Source organism: Limulus polyphemus, unplaced genomic scaffold (genome assembly GCF_000517525.1).
Source record: "Limulus polyphemus unplaced genomic scaffold, Limulus_polyphemus-2.1.2 Scaffold433, whole genome shotgun sequence".
Taxonomy (NCBI): Eukaryota; Metazoa; Arthropoda; class Merostomata; order Xiphosura; family Limulidae; genus Limulus; species Limulus polyphemus.
In genome coordinates, this window is record NW_013666043.1 from 171,228 (window position 1) to 193,328 (window position 22,101).

At 34.7% G+C, this 22,101-nt stretch overlaps 1 protein-coding gene across 3 annotated transcripts in view; it reads left to right on the plus strand.

Annotated features, from left to right (window-relative positions):
• The window catches only part of LOC111085503 (Down syndrome cell adhesion molecule-like protein Dscam2), a 114,304-nt gene that overhangs the window by 16,145 nt on the left and 76,058 nt on the right, over window positions 1-22,101 (plus strand). For all 3 annotated transcript variants that reach the window (XR_002610340.1, XM_022384380.1, XM_022384381.1), the window contains exon 2: window positions 1,003-1,317. Coding sequence is in view for 2 of the 3 variants with exons in the window: in XM_022384380.1 (XP_022240088.1) it covers window positions 1,003-1,317 (315 nt within the window). In the remaining variant the exon portion in view is untranslated. The remainder of the gene's footprint in view (window positions 1-1,002; window positions 1,318-22,101) is intronic.

Genomic DNA, 22,101 nt, shown 5'->3' on the forward strand with positions numbered 1-22,101 from the left:
GTCTAACAAGTGTAATAGCACCACGCCACTTCAAGGACACGAGTGCAAGTAGAGGTAAAGTTCGTTGTTAACAAGACCTAAAGAAAAATGAGAACTTGTTTGAGCCCCAAATTCATCTAAAATCTTACGTCTATAATCTGTAAGTGACTAAATGTTGGCATTATACCATAAAATTATTTTACCCACTGATTATTGTGACACAAGCATTTTGTAATACAGAATTTTGGTGCAACATTCCTAACTAAGTAGTCCTGACTTATGAATAATTGTTTATCTATAACTGTTCACGAAATGTTTAGACAAAACTCAGCAATCTACTAACCGCGCGAGATCTCACTTTTGAAATGCATATTGACTTCTCCAAATATGTAGCAAGGTGAAGAAATAACCAATACTTTAATGTAAGGAATTAACTATGAAGCAACTTTTGGAAAATTATGTTACTGAAAGTATGTTTTTTTTTCTTCATTCTAATGAAAGTGTATACTTCCCATTTCCCAGGTACACACACACACATTGAATGTTATTGTATAAGCATTGATACAACAAGTCTTGTGATATTATACCCACCGCCCTTCTAGTATTAAAGAGTTACTCTAGCGCGCGCCCTGAAATCGTTGTTGTGATATCATATTCACCCTTTCTCGTGTTACATTCTATAAATTCCATTGAGTTTATTCTAAAGGGCTCATCGAAGGAAGCCGTTTTAGATGTTATTGCTGGATGTGCTATTTTGCTGTGGTGACACTCGAACCACAAACTCTACGTTTAAGAGGAGTGTGTTGATAGATTGAAGTCTCCCACAGCCAGCTGGATCTTCAGTGCTTTTCTTGTTAGTTTCCAAAAGAGAAATCTCAGATAATGAGAGCGTTTGGCTGTTTATAACGATTATGAGGTTTGAAGAAATGATCATGTGAATGAAATAAAATACACACACACACAAATATATACATAGATTAACTAAAACTCGTTATAATTTTACAGTATGTTCGTTATACGCAGGTGAAAACCACCAGCCAGCTCTACGATTTGTGATAGAGCCTCCATATCGGGTTGATTTCTACAACTCCAACGGGACTGTTATTCCTTGTTCCGCATCAGGAGAGCCTTTACCTATCACCGTAAACTGGGAGTCACATGATGGTGCGTATGTGACAAATATTACGGGACTCCGGAGCGTTAGGCCGGATGGCAAGCTCGTTTTCCCACCGTTTTCAGCCAAGGATTACCGCCAGGATATCCACGCCACCACGTACAGGTGCGTACTGTCCAACTCCGTGGGAAAGATATCAAGCAGAGACGTTCATGTTTTAGCAGGTACGTACTTGAAGTTTGATTTTCGACTTCTATGTATATCTATTTGGGGGTGGGGGAGCATCAGATACGTCCAACCCCTACATAATATCACAGGAACGCATTATTTGTTTGTTAAATGTCGAGAAACACCAGAAATTTCATAAAACAAGCTTATGTTATATTTAAGATGAGTGAAGCTAAAATCATAAATAATATTCAACGTTAAACTGGTACACAATTAAAAACATTTTATTTAGGCCTATCTAACGTTGAATATTTTTTATGATTTTAACTTTATACACAAGTGCCAAAATACTATGATGAGTGAAGCTAATTTAACCCGATCAGTATGACAAATAAATGCAACAAATGATTCTTTAATTTTGTCATATTATGGATTTAGTAGGAATGGTGAAAGAAGTACAACGGTTATGGTGTACTCATACGCTGGTGTACATAACTCTTGGGTGTATATATATATATCATAGGGTTGTGCATGGCCTAATGGTTTAGAGCGCCGGACTGTGATTCTGAGGGTCCATGGTTCTCGTACCGTTGTCGCAAAAATGCGCTCTCAGTTTCGGGCCGTGGGTGCGTTATAAGAGTGATGGTCAAATTCAATAAGAGGAGCTGAAGTGTTGTCAATAACTGTTCCTGACAAATATATCTTCTCTCCAGTTTATCAGCATAAACCTCTAACGTAGATAGTTCTTGTGTAGCTCCTCGCGAATTTCTGAAACAAACAAACTGTATATATATATAGGACCTCTTATGGCGGCAAAAATCGATGCGTAAGTGTAGTTCATTAACGTCAGTTTTTGGCAAGAAATAGCCATAATTGGTACCTACATTTTATCACAAAATTGATGGATACTTTAAGAATTTTGATAAATATTATTTGCTCTGGCTCCTCTTTTGTTCCCATTTACGTAATTTATATATTTCACACTTTACTTTGGATTTGATGTACAGGTTTGTCTACTTTGAGTTGGAGTCCTGGATAAATCATAAGAATTTGACTGATTTGGCTAACTGGAGATATTTTCCTTGGAAATAAAGGAGTAATTATGATATTTCAGTTTGTTTTCGAGTTTTTAAAATACTTTGATAAACCTTATATCGGTTTTTGATTTATTTAAAATTATGTGAATGTCGTTTGCAACGATAGAACTGTTTCAAATAATCACATCATCAGCAAATCGTGAAGATATTCATTAATGTTTAGTTAGCACTACGTATTGTCGAGAGGCGTTATCTTTTCGTAGATAACAGACATAGCAGAGTTTACAATGGCTTAGAACGTGAAGACGTACTGGTATATGAAAGTAAAATAACATTCAGGGATTGATGAAGCTCTACAAGGCGATTCAGAAGTCAGGAAACCAGGGTAACCAAGAATTAGTGATATCACTATTATAAGATAAATCAGAAATGGCAAAGTATCAGTGTTAATAGGACCAAGGACAGCTGGGGACGAAACAAAAAATAAGCAGAAAACATCTATTTGCCTGGAGAATTGGCAGGAAGCTAGCAAACAGTTTGATATAAAGTTGAAGTCGGAAGAGAAGAGCGTTGGGAGGTCACGAATGATAGGAAGCAAACGTTATTGACAGGAAGTATATGAGAATGGGAAACAACATGTAGGGTTAACTTACAACAACATTTAGCGTTAACTTACAACAACATTTAGCGTTAACTTACAACAAATATGCAGGGTTAATTTACAACAACATGTAGGGTTAACTTACAACAACATTTATGTTAACTTACAACAACATGTAGGGTTAACTTACAACGACATGTAGGGTTAACGTACAACAACATGTAGGGTTAACGTACAAACAACATATAAGGTTAATTTACAACAAACATGCAGGGTTAACTTACAACAACATGTAGGGTTAACTTACAACAACATGTAGGGTTAACGTACAACAACATATAAGGTTAATTTACAACAACATGTAGGGTTAACGTACAACAACATATAAGGTTAATTTACAACAACATGTAGGGTTAACGTACAACAACATGTAGGGTTAACGTACAAACAACATATAAGGTTAATTTACAACAAACATGTAGGGTTAACGTACAAACAACATATAAGGTTAATTTACAACAAACATGTAGGGTTAACTTACTTCGTATGCTATGAAGCTGAATTGGACGAAGAAGGAAATGATACTCAAGGCAAGAATCGATGAGTTTTATAGGAGTCAATTTTTCAAAAAAAGAAAAAACTCAGCTGTTGTTTCTTAAAAGGAGAACAAATTGTGTGTGTTTCATAGGGAACTTTATTATGTCAGACATTTTCTATTGCTTTTACTAGATCTGGAACAAAAAAGTCTTTGAGCAGTTTCTATCGTTCAAACGTTTAAAGATAGATTTAGAAAGGATAAGTAATATTCAAATTATCTTACTTTATGTCATCTATTATGGATTTCACTTAGAAAACAAAAAATTATTTGTCAATTCTATTTTTTGGATTTTTACCACAACAGCTGGTAACACTTGTAAGCTTATTTGCTGGCTTTCTTCCCTTGTGTAACATGATAACAAGTGGCAAATTCCAAGAAATGAGAACATAGAAGGAAGGACATAACTGTTGCTAGGTGCAAGGATAACTGGAATATTATGTTTCTCTAGGTCCTTTAACTTCCTCTTACAAAATTGGTGAGCTACTTTCTAAACGATAGAGTATGCGTTGTTAGTAGCAACTAGGCAAAATTGGTACCAAAAATGTTTTTTTCTTTTTTCAGCACAGAATGATTGATACTGTTAAATGAAAATGCGTTAAAGTCATAGTCATCAGACGTCTTGAAAATTTAATATGTAAAATGGTTTTAAAGACTATCGCTTTCTGTGTAACACCAATAGTATCTAAGAATCGTAGGGTTATGGCTGAAAATATCGATCACAGCGAGGGTACCCAACTAATGGATCAATGCATTCTTATCATTATATGTATGACAGTACATACTCATTATTAGACCTCTATATTCATTACTTACATTGTTCATTGGGTTAAATTTTAATTCTAATCTCTGTAGATAGTTTACTTTGATCTGAAGTTATTCTTATTATTAATAATGATATAGAGTCCAGGCTATAGATTATTTTGTTCCAAAACGTCTTGGAGGTAGATACTGACAAATACAGCTTGTGACATTGAAATGTTTAAGTTGTTTCGTTACTGGTAACTCTTATGTGTAAGGATTATAATCTTGTATTTGAATAATGATGGAGGCAAGGTGTCTCTGTCAGAAAGACTTATAGGCAGTTGATTGGTATAGCAAAATGAAAGAAATATTGTTTCTCCTCGGTGAGTTGAAAAAAATTTAATTTATCCAAATGTGTAGATGTTGTTGTTTGAAGTTAAGCACAAAGCTACACGATGGGCTTTCTGTGCTCTGCCCACCACGGGTATCAAAACCTAGTTTCTAGCTTTGTAAGTCCGCAGACATCCCGCTATGCCACTGGCGGGGGTCATCCAAATTTGATAAAGTCAAGGTATGTTTTCTCTTGTTAAGATGAAGGTGAATAAGCTGAGGCTTAATTTGATATAATTTTACAGAAATGTTTGTTTGTCTCTGGTGGTTAATCTACCTGGGCCTATAAGATTGATGTTGACCAAATCATGATCTTGGTACTATTTTGTCATGAAATGAGCTGATATATTTCCTATTTCAATTAAAGAATAGAAGCTTTATAAACTATATTATAGAGTTTCTATAAACACAACAGATGAAGTTTCTATAAAAAGTCCAAAAAATTACTTTAGAAATTTCATAGAAAGAATGAAAATAATCTATAGAATTATATAAGATATGTTTATAAATTTCTAGAGAAATCACAAAACTTTTTCATAGAATTTCTATAAAAAGTTATAGAAAAATGAATGTACATTAGAATACATTATGAAAAACATTTGTAGAAAGGATTTGATCAGGAAATTGTAAGTTGTTATAAAAAATCTACATAGGAATTATTATATGGAAGAGAGATCGAACAGGGTAGGAATTTCACACTACATATACATACATAAAACACTTAAAATCAAAATATATATACACACACACACTACTTGCTTATTCTATTTTTACTTTCCTCGTTGTTTTCCGTACGTTTTTGATTTTTCTTTGAGTTTGTGATGGAGAGCACACATATCCCTTGCAAGTGAAGTCTGAAAAAATAAAGGAACACATATTAACAGAACTAACACAAACACATACATAATTATGATATATAATTAACGGAAGTATCCATGTATACACAGTTATATTTGAAGTAAGTGTATACTGAGTGAAAGCATAATATTTGAATTGTGCTTTTAATTTAAAAATGGTTTTCATCATTAAGATTGAACAAAGCACTTTAGTGATCGATAAGACTGATATTAATTTTCTGAAAATATTTCCACTAGTAAGAACAACATGTATCTTGACCGCACCTATGCGCTGCACACCACTGTCGACGAAGCCTTTCGCTCAATACCCAAGCTCATCAGGTCTACTGGGCATGCAACACAAAAACCTCGGTCGAAAGTCTATTTATGTTAGTCATTTACAATATATCAATTATTATGGTGACTTAATGCTGACTAAGTATGATCTACTGATCGATAATGTGTGTGATATTATATCACGATAAGACTGCGGTCAAGTTGCTATCTACGTTGTTGTTCTTACTGTAAACCCGTTGTTAAAAGGCCTGTAAAGTTTGTTTGTTTGTTTGGAATTTTGCGCAAAGCTACACGAGGGCTATCTACGCTAGCCGTCCTTAATTTAGCAGTTAATAACTAGAGGGATGGCAGCTAATCATCACCACCCACCGCCAACTCTTGGGCGACTCTTGTACCAACGAATAGTTGGATTGACCGTCACATTATAACGCGCTCACGGCTGTTAGGGCGAGCATGTTTATTGGGACGGGGATTCGTACCCACGACCCTCAGATTACGAGTCAAACGCTCGAACCATCTGGCCATGCCAGTAAAGAAAGCTTTTGTTTTGTTGTTGTTGTCAGTCTTATTGTGATATAATGTTGCACAAGCTACCAGGAGCTAAAATATCAACATTGACCTTAAATCTAAGCACATTTTGATTCTAAAAGGTAAAAAAATAGAATAGGTTACAATAAAAATTACACAAAGCTGATAATTAAATTCATCTTATATTGATTAAAACTATTATATATATATTTATATATACGTATATACAAGATTAAATACATTATATTAGAACAGTTTTGAATATGCAAAAGCAGCTAACAAGTTGCGTGACAGTCACAACCACTATAAAGTTACGGTGGAACGGCATGTATCAGAGCTACGTTTTAACATTGTTAGGCGTGTCGTAGGTAGTGTGATGCTACCAAAGATTGAGTGCATTTAGGAAGAATATGTAATAGCTCTTTCCAAAGCAAAATAGTCATGAACTTAGATGGGGATATCCATTTTGCTTGATGGAATTGGAATAAAAAAAGAATATGAATCAGCTTGGGGAACCAGGACTGTCCAGAAAGTGATATCTCTAACACGTCGAACTCCAGCCGCAATAAACAGATTGTAGTGTCTTATAATAGGTGAGAATTTACGAAGAGTCATGGACACAAATGTCACTGGCAAAAGCCGTCTACATGTCCCAGACAACAATACGCAATATATTCAAGAAGGATCTCTGACTGGAAAAGCAACACAAGTTACATGTACGCAATTTGCTTCTATGAGATGTTAGTTCAACCGTTGCACACATGAACTGGCTAAAGAATGGTGTTTATGCTCTTCCATATGAAGAGATATCAGTAAAGACGCCTATGAATTTCTGTATGATCGGACTGTTAAAACAGTCACTGGGAAGCCATCATACACGAATACTAGATGGCTTATGGAAAGCTTATAGAGGTAGGTGGGGGTGCTTTAGACACAACTGCCTTACGACGGAGCCATTTGCAATGAAAACTACACTGCAGGGTTATTGTAAAGATGCACGGTCGTCATACAAAGCACAACTGGCCATGGCGACATGAACTGTAACGACGTGATGAGCCAAAGTCGTTTTAATATAACGTACTTACCCAACTTCTGTTTATTTCTAATACAACAAACGAAAAATAAATTTATCTTAATTAGATTTAACATTTTTATCTCTTCTCCTTCATCTGTTTACTTTTGCGGTAATTTTTTTGCTATCTCTGTTCTCTTTTTAACTTTTTAGTGAACTTCTCAATAATAGATTAAACATGCATGGTTTTGGTTTCTAATTATTGCAAACACTTAGAAATATCCTTCTCAAATATAAGGATCTAATTGGTCGGCCTGACATTTTTCCTTATGCTTATGATTTTTATGATGCAATATAAAAAGATTAAAAATAAGATATATAAATAGGATTTTGTTGTTTTAAAGCACAGCCACATCGGGCTATTTGCTGTGTCTACCACGGGGAACCGAACCCCCGGATTTTAGCAATGTGCGTGCGTAAACTTACCGCTCTCCCACCGCGGGACACATAAATATAAATAGGAAGTATTCATTTACACAGTGACCATGACTGGTCTATACAGTTAAAATATGAGTAACCTATTCACACGATGTTACATGAATAATAGAAATCTCTCAAAAGTAGCTACAAAAATATTGTGCTTATTTATTAAACCATATCTTTAAATAAATTAATTTAGGCTAGGATGCATAGATTTCATAAAAAAAAATAGACCACAGTATTTTTTATCATCACTGTGTTGCTTGACTGAAAAATAGTCAATTTCATGTTTTTAAATACGTACTCAGCAATTTTTGAAACATTAACCAGATTATGAATTTATTCTTCATTTTATGGATGAAGCAAACAGTAATGTTTACGAAAACAAAATCACAAGTATATGGATTTGGAATTTAAGTTATGGCTTCTAATAACCATTAGGAAAATAAAGGTCTCAGATTACATAAAAAGGAGATAAACAAAGATGAGTAGTTTTTAATGGAAAAACTATTTCAAAAAAATCATTTTTCTACAGCTCAACACATTTGACAGCTAGATATATGATCCAATGAACTCATAAATGGTTTTATCCTAAATTTAAAAATTAACCACTTTATATTTGTCACATAAAGAATTTTTTAAAAATATTATACTTCGTTCTCTAGTGAAAAAATAAATAAAATACAAATATATTTTTCAAAACACATAATTTGTCATTAACAGGATAATCTTTAGCTTTTTTAATAATAGATTTATATTTCACCTTTTCCTTAGTTTGGTTGTTCTTAAGCACAAAGCTATACAATGGGCTATCTGTGCTTTGCCCAACACGGGTATCGAAACTCGATTTTTAGCGTCGTAAATCTGCAGACTTACCACTGACCCATTTGAAGGATTACCTTCTGCAAATTATATAAACAAAACCGTTTCATAAATGTGGACTACACACATGTTATGATTTTGAGGTTGCATAACGATTTCTGGAAAATTTCCACGTTTCATTTTTTTTCGTCAACACGCAAACTCATTAAAAATGTCATAATACGTCAGAGATACTCTGTTATTAGAGTGGAATTGTGTTGGGATTCAGATGATTTATTTTCCAGTTTCATTTTAGCTCATTTTTTTACCGCGTTGACTACAAAATGTGAAAAGTAATGCAAGTTGATCATAATGCACTAAATAAATCTACTTATATTCAAGCTGAATTTGACTTAGATAATAATAACTACTCAAAATAAATTTACAAAAACAGCACTATTTACATATCCCTAACAGCTTGTCCTTACATTCAGCATACACTACGTAGAGCAATTACTACTGTTATATATACTATTTGGTCATACATTTAACATGCTGACCAGTCATAGTTAAAATTGATTTGCCGATATGATGCATGATGCCATTGGCTAAAATTAACTTGTTCACACAGTGACTGTACCAATAGTTAATGGCATGGTATCTGTGTCAACAGATTAAATCTAGTTATTGTTTAACATTATAACTAGAGTAGAGACCCACATCTCCACACAACTTGCATGGTTTGTCGGTTAAACAATAACTAGATTTAATCTGTTGACACAGATACCATGCCATTAACAGTGACACGTGCTTATAAGTAAAGTTAATCTATCTCCACAGTGGATGTGGTTAACTTTAATCTAGTCACACAGTGGCTGTGCCAATAACTAAATTTAATTTGCCTACACAGTGATTATGCCAGTAGTTAAATTTTCATTTGTCCTTTCAGTCACCTTGTAAACAGACTGGTTCAATTGAATAGAGTTGTTTAAATATTTGTTTAACAACAAATAAAAGCCTGGAATGGTCTATTTTTTTCATTGGGGGTGATACAAATTAGAATCAGTTAAATTGTTTTTAGCAATATAAAATTCAGACTTACCTGAGCTTTTGGGTGACTACAAATGAGAAACCAGAAGTTAAGTTATATTTCAACTTATCTAGGCCTTTCTTACGTCAACGACTTATTCAGTATTGGTGAATTCTTCTTACGTTATAATTTCAAGTAAAACCAATGATTTTCAATAGAATTTCGTGTTTTTTTTGTCTTTTGAATTGTGAAATCACACAAGGATTCACTATGTTATCAGACTGCAGGACGATTCATGTCAACATCCTACCAGAAGAGTTGTGCCGGATTTGATATATGGTCTTCTCTTGTGACCTTGTCAGCTTCTTCATTTAGCTTTAATTTTGCGTTGTCTGGTGCATACATCCAGATGATGGTATTGCCATGCAGTTTCTTTGCATTCTGTCATCTATCTTGGAAACAATTTTTTTTAATTTTACCTCGTATATCCTGCAAATCACTTGCAATTATTATGTCGATGGCACTGTCTTTTTGTGGTTCAACGCTTTCAGCAATGTAGAGATGAGCTTATTTTATGACTTCTAGTTCCATCCCTGTAGTGCTTGTTGGAAGCCTAAATGCTCCACCAGCCTAATGCAGAATGTTTGTGCTCCACAAGATGATGAATGCTCTGTCACTACTTGTTGTGTAGAAACCATATATGACTGTGATAACAGGTGAATGTTCACAATGGTCTTCAAATAGATGTTTACAGGCATTTTTGCTTCACCCTTGGCCCAATCTCTACATTTTCTGTCTAACTTGATTTCCATAGCTCCCAGTGGCATCAAATTCTTATTCGACATGAGAGCATCCAAGAAAAGGTGGTGACCAATTACTTCAAAGATGAGTATCTGCTTCCCCACTCATGACTGTCTTCTGTGGCACCTTTTAGGCAAATCTCTGATTGCTTGGTAGCTGTGGAGTCATTGGGGAGCTGTAATATCCAAAGTAAAAAGGACAGTTGCTAAAGAATTTTGATTGTAAGTACTGTTGGTACACTGTGAATCTGAGAATTGTAATGTGTAACAGGGCCTTAATGGGGGTGACTGAAGTACATCTCATGGCCAGTCTTAAGTAAGTGTTTTGAATTTTTCAATCTGATCTAGAAAACAGCATGTAGTGCATAATACAGGATAGAACAGATAAGACTTTGTTAAAGTACGAGCAGGTGACATTACTTCTGTTCTATTTCCTGCTGCAACTTCCAGAGCACTGATTTTTTTCAGAGCTCTGGTAGAGCAGAAAAGGCAATTGCTTCTCTCCTGTACTTAATAACACTTGTTTATTTTCGGAATAATACATACTTGTTTATTTTTGGAACAATAGATACATATAAAATGTATAGTTTGCACTACTTCAATGGTTACTAAATAATATGCAAAACAATCAGTGCAAATGTTCTCAAAATCCATTACTTTAAAAACAAGCCAAGTTCATCCAGGGGCCTAATTTCCCTGGACCTACAATAAATGTTCCCCTTATTGAAATCTGAGATGGCATTCTAGTATCAGCATCTGTTGTTGAATGTCCAGAAACCGGCTGTTTCTTTGGCAGGATTGATTATCATTTCTATGCCATTACATCATTTTCTCATCCTGCTAATGGCTGGTTTTGATTTCAACTTTGCTAGAACTTCTGCTATAAACAAGAATGTTGTCAGCAAAGGTTATAACAGAGTATCTGGTTGGACATTCAAGACAGGCTAGATCCATAGTGTAAATTTTGAAGAGGACTGGTGAGAGTAGTGATCCATAATGAATACTGATACTGATGGTGCTCCAGTCTGATTTCCAGCTTCCAAAATTTGTGATGCACTTTCTGGTAGCTAATGCAGCTACGAGCCAAATTACACATGTTCCACTGATGCCTCTATGAGCATTTTGTCAACAAGAATGAGAAATTGGACTGTATATGAGGCACCTTTCAGATCTAAAGCTAATGCTAAGATGTTACGACCAACTTCAAAGTCTTCCCAAGTGTACCTGTAAATGAGGTTTATTCACTTCAAACAACGCGAGTTGTGTGATCATGTAATAGAGGAATAAGCTTTACGATACTTTTAGGTTGTACCACTTTTTCAGTAACAGCATGGAGAACGTATCAATCTTGTCCACACTATTAATGTTTCGAATTTTTAATTTTACAGAGTTTTGAGCTATTATGAAGTTTTAAATCATGTCTATGTTGAAGATTATTGTCACAATTAACTTTCTAATATGAAATAACACATAAAGAGCTTCTTCTTCAAACCCTGAAACAAACGGAATTAGTTAATGGGTGAAATGTAGCTATTTGTGGACAGTGCTTTATAGTCTAAACAAAAAATTGGAAAAATGAAACCAGTACAGAGAGATAAATCCAGTTATGAATTTAAATACACATTCTCCTTTGCACTTCAATTACTTAAAGCAAAATGTTGCATTTTTAACCTTGTTCTTCAGAGTTTCAATGTAATTTTGTAATTCTGAAACTTGAATTATTAATATCAGTATCAGTCTGTATGGCAACCTCTTTCAAACTCGTTGAGAACCAATGAGTAGACGCTGGTATTGTGGGATATATCAGTTTTCATTTAAACATTTAAAATGCTCGAATTTTCAAGCTGTTGAGAATGTTTTGTCTTTAGATGTATAAAGGTCCTCAAAATTGGCTGCAAGTTGTCTATTAAATACAAGGATTAGTCTATATATTTAAATAAATCATAGATTTTTCGTTCACTTCTTAAATCTATAGGGCTATAAATAACAGCAGCCCTAAATATTTTAATGAACTTATTGAAAAATGAAAAATGCTTGCTTGAACAAGGTTTTAACATTTCTCAAAACTTCAGAAAAACCTGAAGCTTCTCTCGGAGCAGCTGGAAACAAATTAGGAGTTCTTGAATTGGAACAAAGTCATCATTTGATGTTTGGAGTAAACCCATCACGAAAATTTGAACTTGTCGTTATCGAAGCAGGTGTATGTCTCTTAAGAGAAAAATACGAGAGTAAGCTCCTTTTACATAATATTATTTTATTTCATTTGAATGTGAGCAACCAATAGCCGAGTAGAACCTCACCATTATACATAACTGAATAAACGTCTAGCATCACGCCATCTTGACAAGACAAGTAACGCATTTCCCTATCACGTGACTATGACGCCTGCATAAATTCCATTCAGCAGCGTTGATCTAGGTTTCTCTTCCGTTACGATAATCACTTAATGATCAGTGTAGCAGTGGCTCAATCTCCTAGGAAAGTCTTCCTGTCTTGCTACAGCCTTCTCTGGGATCTTGCCAACGATGTTTTGTATAATGATGAGTCGATTGCCTTTAATATGAAATTTGTCCTTGATGGGCTTGGATACGGATTTGATAAGGTATCAATCCATATCTCAGGAATGTTACCTGTTGGCCAACTAAACTGATATTCTCACACTAGCTTTAACACATTAGCTTCTGTAGAATTTTCAAAAATGGATATTCTTACATCATTTGTTCCATCTTTAGGTATATTTATTACTCTGTGTATCTCGTCCAAGCTAAAGGTATCTACCATAAGGGCTGCCTTAGCTTGAGCTTCACTTGCATGTATGTTGCCTGTTCACATTAGTTAACGTATCTGAACATGTTAGCCCTTCCTTGGTCTTCAACTCTACGAAGTTGGATACGTCGTCATCCTAATTGACTGACATTGACATGTTATGAAATTAACCTTGCTGCACAATTCACGTCTCGTGCTTTGAAAGCTGCTTACTGGTAGAGACCACAGACTCTATTCTGTGTAGTCCTTGCCTCATCTGCCTGGGTTTGAATTGTATGCTTTCTAGGCTTTATCAGCATCATTGTTCCACCAGTATTAGTATTTCTTATGCAGAAGTTGTTGCCTGGACTTTGATCGATGGTGGATAAATGCTTGAAGGTATGAGTCCTGTCAGAAAGTTTGGTCTCCTTATATGGGTTTCTAGGTTGTTTTCAACCACTATGTCTTCCGGTCTTCACACATGCGGATGGCATCCTTGTATGGGTTTCTAGGTTGTTTTCAACCACCATGTCTTCAAGTCTTCACACATGCGGATATCTATGCTGACATTATCTCTCCTTTGTATATTACCACTGTATACTGTAAATTTATTTGTAAAGTATATTAATGTCTATAGTTTATAATTAATGAGCGTAAGTATTCAAGCATAATAAATGAAAACAAACGGAATTTACATTTATTTTAATTTACAAAACTCTTGTGAGAAAGCATTATTACGTCATTTTCGTGCAACCGATGCTTGTTTATTTTGTTGTTAAGCGCAAAGCTACACATTGGGCTATCTGTGCTGTGCTAACCATGAATATCAAAAGCCTTCAGACTTACCGTTGAGGGCCTAGTGGTTAGGACGCTTGACTAGCAATCTGCGAGTCGAGAGTTCGAATCCTCTTCTCCGAAGAGCGTTATAATGTTCCGGTCAATCCCACTATTCTTTGATAAAGGAGTGGCTCAGGAGTTGGCAGTGGGTGATGTTGACTAACTGTTTTCCCTTTAGTCTATCAGCGCTTAATTAGAGCAGACTAGCGCAAATAGCCCTCGAGTAGCTTTGCTTGAATTTCAATACAAACCAAACCAAACAAACTTACCACTGAACCAATGGGAAGATCCGCTCGATGCTAAATGTATCGTAAGTTAGATCTTGTTAGGAAATTTCGTCGTAACTTTCGGGCTGTGGTACAACGGTAAGCGTCCAATTGTAGAAATATTACACAGCCTGATATTCATTCTGCCTTTTCAAGCACGCGCAAGTTCCTATCCTTAACACAGGGTTTAGTGCCAGGAATGTCGTTTATCTCATTTGTTAAAAATAAATTATTCACTTTTATTTGAATGTTTTTTTTTTGGTAATATTAAGGTATAACTTTAGTAAGCTTGCTTATAATTCAACTTTTATGTTACATTTAAACGTGAAAGTTATTATTTTTCTATTATCATTTTATATTGGTATTTCTCGTAAAAGCCCCCCCCCCCAGTGGCACAGCGGGATGTCTGCGGACTTACAACGCTAGAATCCGGGTTTCGATACCCGTGGTGGGCAGAGCACAGATAGCCCATTGTGTAGCTTTGTGCTTAATTACAAACAAACAAATTTCTCGTAAAACTACTAGCGCTATCTGCTGCCATCTCTAATTTTGAACTACTGAAAAGGGAAAGCAGCCACTCAGCAGCACCCTACCACCATGCAAGCCAAGAGACTGACTGTCACACTTATAAAGCCCCACAGGTTAAAGAGTGGGAAATATTTTGTAGTAATGTACGTATTCATACCCGTCTCACCAGCTCCGAAATTCAGAGGTCTACCACATGGACAACCCTCGCCGATTTAACATTTCAAAGAAAGTGTACAAAATATTGCTAAGTAAAAACTTTTTAGCTCATGCATCAACCTGTTTCTTTTCTTATGTATATAATCAATACTTAATTTTATAGTAGTACACCAGATCAGTAAACTATTAAGCTAAAGTAGTAGTTATTACATAGCATTTCTAAACACAATCTTCCTTTCCTTGCTCGTCATTGTGCGTTGTACATTGTTGCCGACAAGTACATTTCTTATTACTACAACTCATCAGGGAAGCTGAGCTTACAACCCAAAGCTTCAGTTGAAACGATATTTATATCAGTCATCCATCAAACGTTATAGCATAAGGTATACGGGTATTAGTCACCAGATTTGTGATACGACTGTTATTTTGGACCTACTTTACTTTACTCTTTATTTTATATTTCAGAGCTAGAGTAACGTTAGGCCTAAACATAATAATTAAAATACCACACTTAAGTTGTATGTAAACTTATATTAAACTGTTAAATCGTTTTTTATCTTTTAGTGCAAAGCTTCACAATGGGATATCTGCGCTCTTTCCACCGCAAAGAATAGAACCGAACCACGGATTTTAGCATTGTAAGTTCGGAAACTTACTGCTGACCCACCGGTAGACAATCTGTTAAGACACAAAACACGGCGTTAATAAATTTTTTAGGTTTTTGCTGGCAATAACAATACCATTTTCAATAACTAAAGCTCTGGAATGACTACCTCCAGTGACTCAACGGTAAGTCTGCGGATTTATGATGCTATAAATCGGGTTTCGATACCCGTGGTTGGCGCAGCACACTAGCTTATTGTGCATCTTTGTGCTTAATTAGAAACAAACAAAATCAATTTAATTGGCTAAATTTGAAGTTCTAAAAAGTATGATTTATTTCTATAAAATATCAGCTAATTTAATTTAAGAATTATAAAATGGTTAACATAGAAATTTAAGTGAATTCTGTAGAAAGTTATGCATGGGAAACGATGGTGGGAACAGTGCCACATTTTGATTCTATAAAGTGCAACAAAACAGAAAGTGGTAGAGAAGCAGTTTAGAACTATTCTAAAGAATACTCGATAGAAGGTCTATAGAGGATTGCTTTTCTCCAGATTGAACTATAGCAGCCTATAAAATAATAATAATGATGATAATAACACCAAATATGAATGTCAGAAGGATAAGGTCTAATATAGAAAATGTATTTTGAATGAGCATTAAGTTAAAACATTTTCAAATCTCACCGCTTTTTGCAGTTTTCATGATATAAAGTAAACGGTTAACCTCGTTTTGTTAAGTTGTGTAATGTAAGCGTGTATAAATATATATGTTTGCAAATGATATATGTAGTTTATGATATATATACGTACTAAAACGTATTAATATTTCACTCACATGTAGTTCATATTTCCCCTAAAAGCATAAAGCCACCACAAGTAATGTGATTTATAAAATAAAATAAACACTTCTATATCTCGTTGCTGAATTACTAAAGCAAATAAACAAGTGGGTTGCGTAATTCGCGATGTTTGTTTTGAAGTCATGTTTGTGTATAACTCTCTTTTACTTTTATTAGATCAGTTGATTTGTATATCATTAACAAATTTCCTTGTTTGTCTTGTTGTTAAGTGCAATGGGCTATCTGTGCTGTGCCAACCATGGGTATGAAAACATGGATTTATCATTATAAGTCTTCAGACTTACCTGTTGGTTAAAGCGCTTGACTTGTTGTGTTGGGATCCTGGATTGAGAGAGTGGCCTGTTGTAAGAGATTTAATCTGAGAAATTCTGGGCAGATTCATTAGTTTCACCATTGTTTACTCATCAAGTTTCACGAAGCTGGCTCCGTAATTTATCATAAAAGAACTGCAAATCCTTATAAGGCGATGAATGAGGACCTTTCGGCAAGCGCGAGAAGCAATAATAAATCAAAGCACGTTATTCAATTACTGTACTGCACATTGATGCATAAAAGACATTTTAATACTAGAAATAAACAACATTCTAACACCAAATTTGTTATTTTTCTTTAACTTGACACTCAACGTTTCGTTTTACAACTTCTTCAGGTACGCCCCAACATAAACCGTAACTGGTAACAAGTAATATATTCCTGATTAAGAAGCAACTCCGTTTCTGTCGTTACAAGATGCATATATCTCAGAAGTTGACAAAAGTTAATTCAAACTATCTTGTGGAATTTTGTGAATGGTTCACGATGTAGAAAGAACTGGACCAGCACTTTGGACAGAAGATATATGACGTCAACCATGAAATGAACCACTACAGCTGCTGATAGTGGTCCTAAGAAAACCCACTGGGTTGCAGGAACTCAAGACCAGGGAGCAGCTAGAGAGATGATTTTGTGTAGACTGACAGGATCTCATGTTGTTTTTTCATCGACAAGACATTAATCGGAGAAGATTATCATGCTGTTGGCCCTACGATCCCGGAATTTACAAAACATGAGGGACGTGGTTGTAGCGGGATGTGCTCCAACCCATTACGTATACTGAATGTAAGGCAATACCCGGTTGTCCCTTTTTTCATGCAATCTGCGGGTCGGGGGATCGAGCCACTTCAATGAAAATTCTCATCCTTTCAGCCGTGAGAGCATTACAATGTGACGATCAATCCCACTATTCGCTGGTAACGAGTATCCCAAGAGTTGGTGGTAGGTGACGTTGACTAGCTGCCTTCCCTGTAGCGCAGACATATCTCGAGTAGCTTTAGACCAAATTCGAACCAAACCAAACGAATAAACCCATTTCCCAACAGATGAATAGGACGTCGTGAACTAGTGACATGACCTCTACGCCCTCCGTATTTTATACCATTAGATATTTTATGTTGGGGATACACTAGATACTCGAGATTTGTTACACATCTAAATAACTTGGAGGATTTGAAGTAAAGAATCACAACAACCCGCCTAAATGTACCTCCGGAAATACTACATAAGTAAGCCGCAACCTGAGCCAGAGGGTGACACTGTGATGTGATAACAATGATGCACATTTCGAACAGTTGTAAGAGTACAACGTTTAAAAGATCAAGGCGGGACGCGACTTTTGCATTGTCTTCTAAGACATTAAATATAAAATTGTTTGTATTATCGTTTGTAAATAATATGGTTTGTTATATAGGCCTGATGGCACGGCATCGTGTCTGTTTATCTGTTGCATCAACATTTAAAATATTAGTTAATACACGTTGATCATCTTACTTAACTTCAAGAAAATTCTATTAAATTTTTAAGTTATTATATATCTGAAAAATTTGGATTAATTTAAATAATATCACGGCTCTTCGTTAGGAAAAAACAGGAAACAGCTAAATATTAACTCTTATTTGAGTTGGGTGTGTCCGTTTTTGCACTACACAATATCCTTTATCTCAGTTTATTATGATAAATTTTACAATGAGGGAAGCCTTTCAAAGGGAACCTATTAATCATTTTCCCACAATTAGGCTTAAAAAGTGAACTTTATAGATTTACTGGAATCACGCTAAAGTAGACTTAAAATTTTATGTAACTAATAATATTGCATCATTTAAAATTTCTCATAAATTTGAAAGCATTTATATCATCTAATCAGCTTAACTCATATTTTTTCTTCTTTAATCACATTTTCCTTTTCACTGTAAAATACAATAACTTAGAAATGAGATAATATAAATGCAACTAGAGACATCTAGTAACAGTTCAACACTTCAATGAATAGTCTTTTTAGCCGTGGCATAGCGACTCATAGAATGGCTCTGCGGTTTTCAAGTACAAACTTTTAGCTTATTGCTCCGTCATCTCTTGACCGATTTGAGATCTAATTACAGTTTTGGATTCAGAAAGTCAAACAACTCTTTCGGTTGATGTACTTGACCAGCCCAAGATCTACAGATTAATTTATTCTAATCCTGCTTAAAAGAATTTCAATTTGAGGGTAGGCTGGTAAATATCCTGATGAGTAATAAAATCAAATTGGGTATACGCGCTCCCCACGCTTCTTATTGCTGGCGCACAAAAATATAGCCAATAATAAGGAAAACAAGGTCTCATAGACTAATTTACTCTAATCCTGCCTAAAAGAATTTCAAGTGTCGTGGCTATTGAGGATTCCCTCTTCTTTTATTATATTTCATGAAATGTAAATAAAAAAAGCACGAAAAATGAGAATACAAACTAGTTATATGATAATAAAGCTTTTTCCACTGGTTAATATTCTATATATATATATTATTGTAATAAATATATTTCTTAAGGAATGTTTCTTGTAAGAGGGGGTGCGTAATTCCTCTGTGAATATATTCCATACTTGCATAATCGCAATCATAATCATAATCAAGTTATGTTCATAATAACAACCATGTAACAAACTTCAATACAAAAATAAAGATTTAAACAATAACTACCTATCTAAATTCTTCTCTTCATCTTCATTTTCAATCTCTTCGATATATTTATACATCTCCTTTTTTATCTTTTTCTCCATCATCTTCCAAATTCATCCATTTGAACTCATTCGAAGTTGTTGTTTATATCCCATCACACTCTCGAACGTGTTCCGTTTTCCTTCTTCTACATTTCCGTTTTTCTTAGTTTTCCATTTTTTCTCTCTTCTGTGGACATTACCACTTCTTAGCCTTGCCCATATTTTAATATTTTTGTCTTCTTTTCACTCTCAAATATGCAACCATATTTTTCCAAGAGAAACTTTCATTTACAACTAAATGTTGAATTTCTTTCATTTGCATGAATTTAGGTTTCAATAAAACCATTTAAACTGAATAATGCTATAAATTGTTAGAATGGCTAATTCCCATAGGTTTGTAAAATTGACTCTATGGCTACTTATGTAGGGATTTTTGTATTGTTTTGTGTATTCATCCCTTCCTTGTTTCTGAACTTGTTAGAATGGCTAATTACCATAGGTTTGTAACATTGATTCCGTGGCTACTTATGTAGTGATTTTTGTATTGTTATGTGTATTCAACCCTACCTTGTTTCTGTACTTGTTAGAATGGCTAATTACCATAGGTGTGTAACATTGACTCTGTGGCTACTTATGTAGGGATTTTTGTATTGTTTTGTGTATTCGTCCCTACCTTGTTTATGTGGTTTTTGGCATTTCCATCCCTACATCATACTTATTTGTTTTTCAAAAAAATTGTATTACTTATTTCCTCTTTTTTAAACAATGCCAAATAATATTTTATAATGAATGGTAGTCGCTATGAAGGCAGCAGTTTTAGCCTGGCGTGATGGACATTATGTGGTCAAGTTAGTGAAACGCTATACTCCTTCTGCACTCTCCAAGTTAAAATGCAACATTTTGGTGAGTAAGTCATCGCAACAACTTGAAGCATTGCTGAGCTAGCTCTTTTGACGCAAGAATAAGAATAATCAGCAGAGAATTTGGCTGTTACACTACTTGTCGGTTCTCTACTTTAGCGATATTTTTTGACTAAACTGAAGGTCTTAATAGCTTTTGAAAAACCTAAGTTAGGTGTTTATGAAAATATCTCATATTGTTATAGGAGAGATTTTAAACTATTATGAGCAATACATAATATGCGACGGCCATTTTTTCCACTGCAAATCTTTACATGCTAAGCACTGCCGTGCTCAGTGTTAATCCATACACATACTAACAAACTCTGTTGTTATATTAATATATATATATATCAGAAAACTTTCGAAAAGACGTCCTTTATAATTGTGTTTCTACAACAGGCAGTTGCTACCTATTCAACTAAATTTCATCATGATTACTCTGCCTAAAGAATCTATCAAAGATTAATCCTCGGTCCTCTTTTCATTTTTTGAAAACTCTTGTCTTTTCCTCTTAAGAACTACATCTTTCATACCTTCATCGATTTAAATGCCTCTCTTTCTATGATGCTTTTTTATATTTTACCCTTTCTCTTCTTACTACTTCAAATAATAAATTTATTTATCTTCTTTTGTAATTCCCTCGAAGAACGTTCCATTAATACTTCTGTTTCTTTTTATTTCCTTAGTTCATTCTTCATTTTTGTTCCTTCTTCCTCTATCTTTCAAACTTAGTTTCAATCCTCTGTGCTCTTGTTGTGCTCTCAATCCGAAATAAAAATCTTACCTTTAACCCAATTTTGTAACATTCTTCTCTGCATCTCTTTCTTTTTCTCCAGTTCAGTTTCTTAACTTCACTAAATTCTGTCTTCTACTTCTTCGTTTTAGTTGTTTTTACTTGGCAAACCTTTAGTTTACTTTTCGAATTTTCTATCTCTTTGAACACTTCTATCTTCCCTTTCCTCCATTATTCTCATTCTCTGGAGCTACAATTTCTTGTAACCTGTATAATTCCTTGTTTCCTGATGCTATTCTTTGTTCCTTTGGACGACTTTTATTACCTCTCACAATTTCTTTCCAATATACTTCCCCTTCCTCCATGTCTGTATCACCTATTTCTTGTTCGTTTACGTTATTTCTGTCTTTTTCATAAGTGTCTGTGAATTTTTTTACTTCTGTTCAACAGTATTTCATCTATCTTTAGTTCGCTATTAAATACGAATTTATTTAATTTGACAAAATGTCTCTTCTAATCTACTAAAGTTTCTCATTTGTTCCTTATCCTCTTCCTTAACTAATTTTCGGTCAGACAAGAGTACCCTAAGAGTTGGCAATGGGTACCTTTAACTAGTTATCTTCCCTTTAGTTTAGCAGTTCAAAATTAGTGAAGGCCATGCGCAGATAATTTTTGTATAGTTTTGTGCAAAAGTTACAAAATCAAAAACATTTTTGGAGTTCTGTACATTCACTACAAACTCTTGTCCCTACCCATTTTTGATATGACTTCTCTTCCTTTAAGTCATTTTTACTCGGTTAGTTATTCAGGATATATCTTCATTCCTCTTTCACTACACCCTTTGATCAATTTAACATGATTTCTACTCCGTCCACTTGTTATTTTTCAAGTGTCATACTTATTCCTCGAAAATTAAATAAACAAGTAAATTGTCATCTTATGTTATACAACGTCCTTTCCTTCTCGTTTTCTCTCTTTGTATATAATTACCACAGTCTGAGGGTCGCGGGTTCGAATCCGCATCCCACCAAACATGCTCGCCCT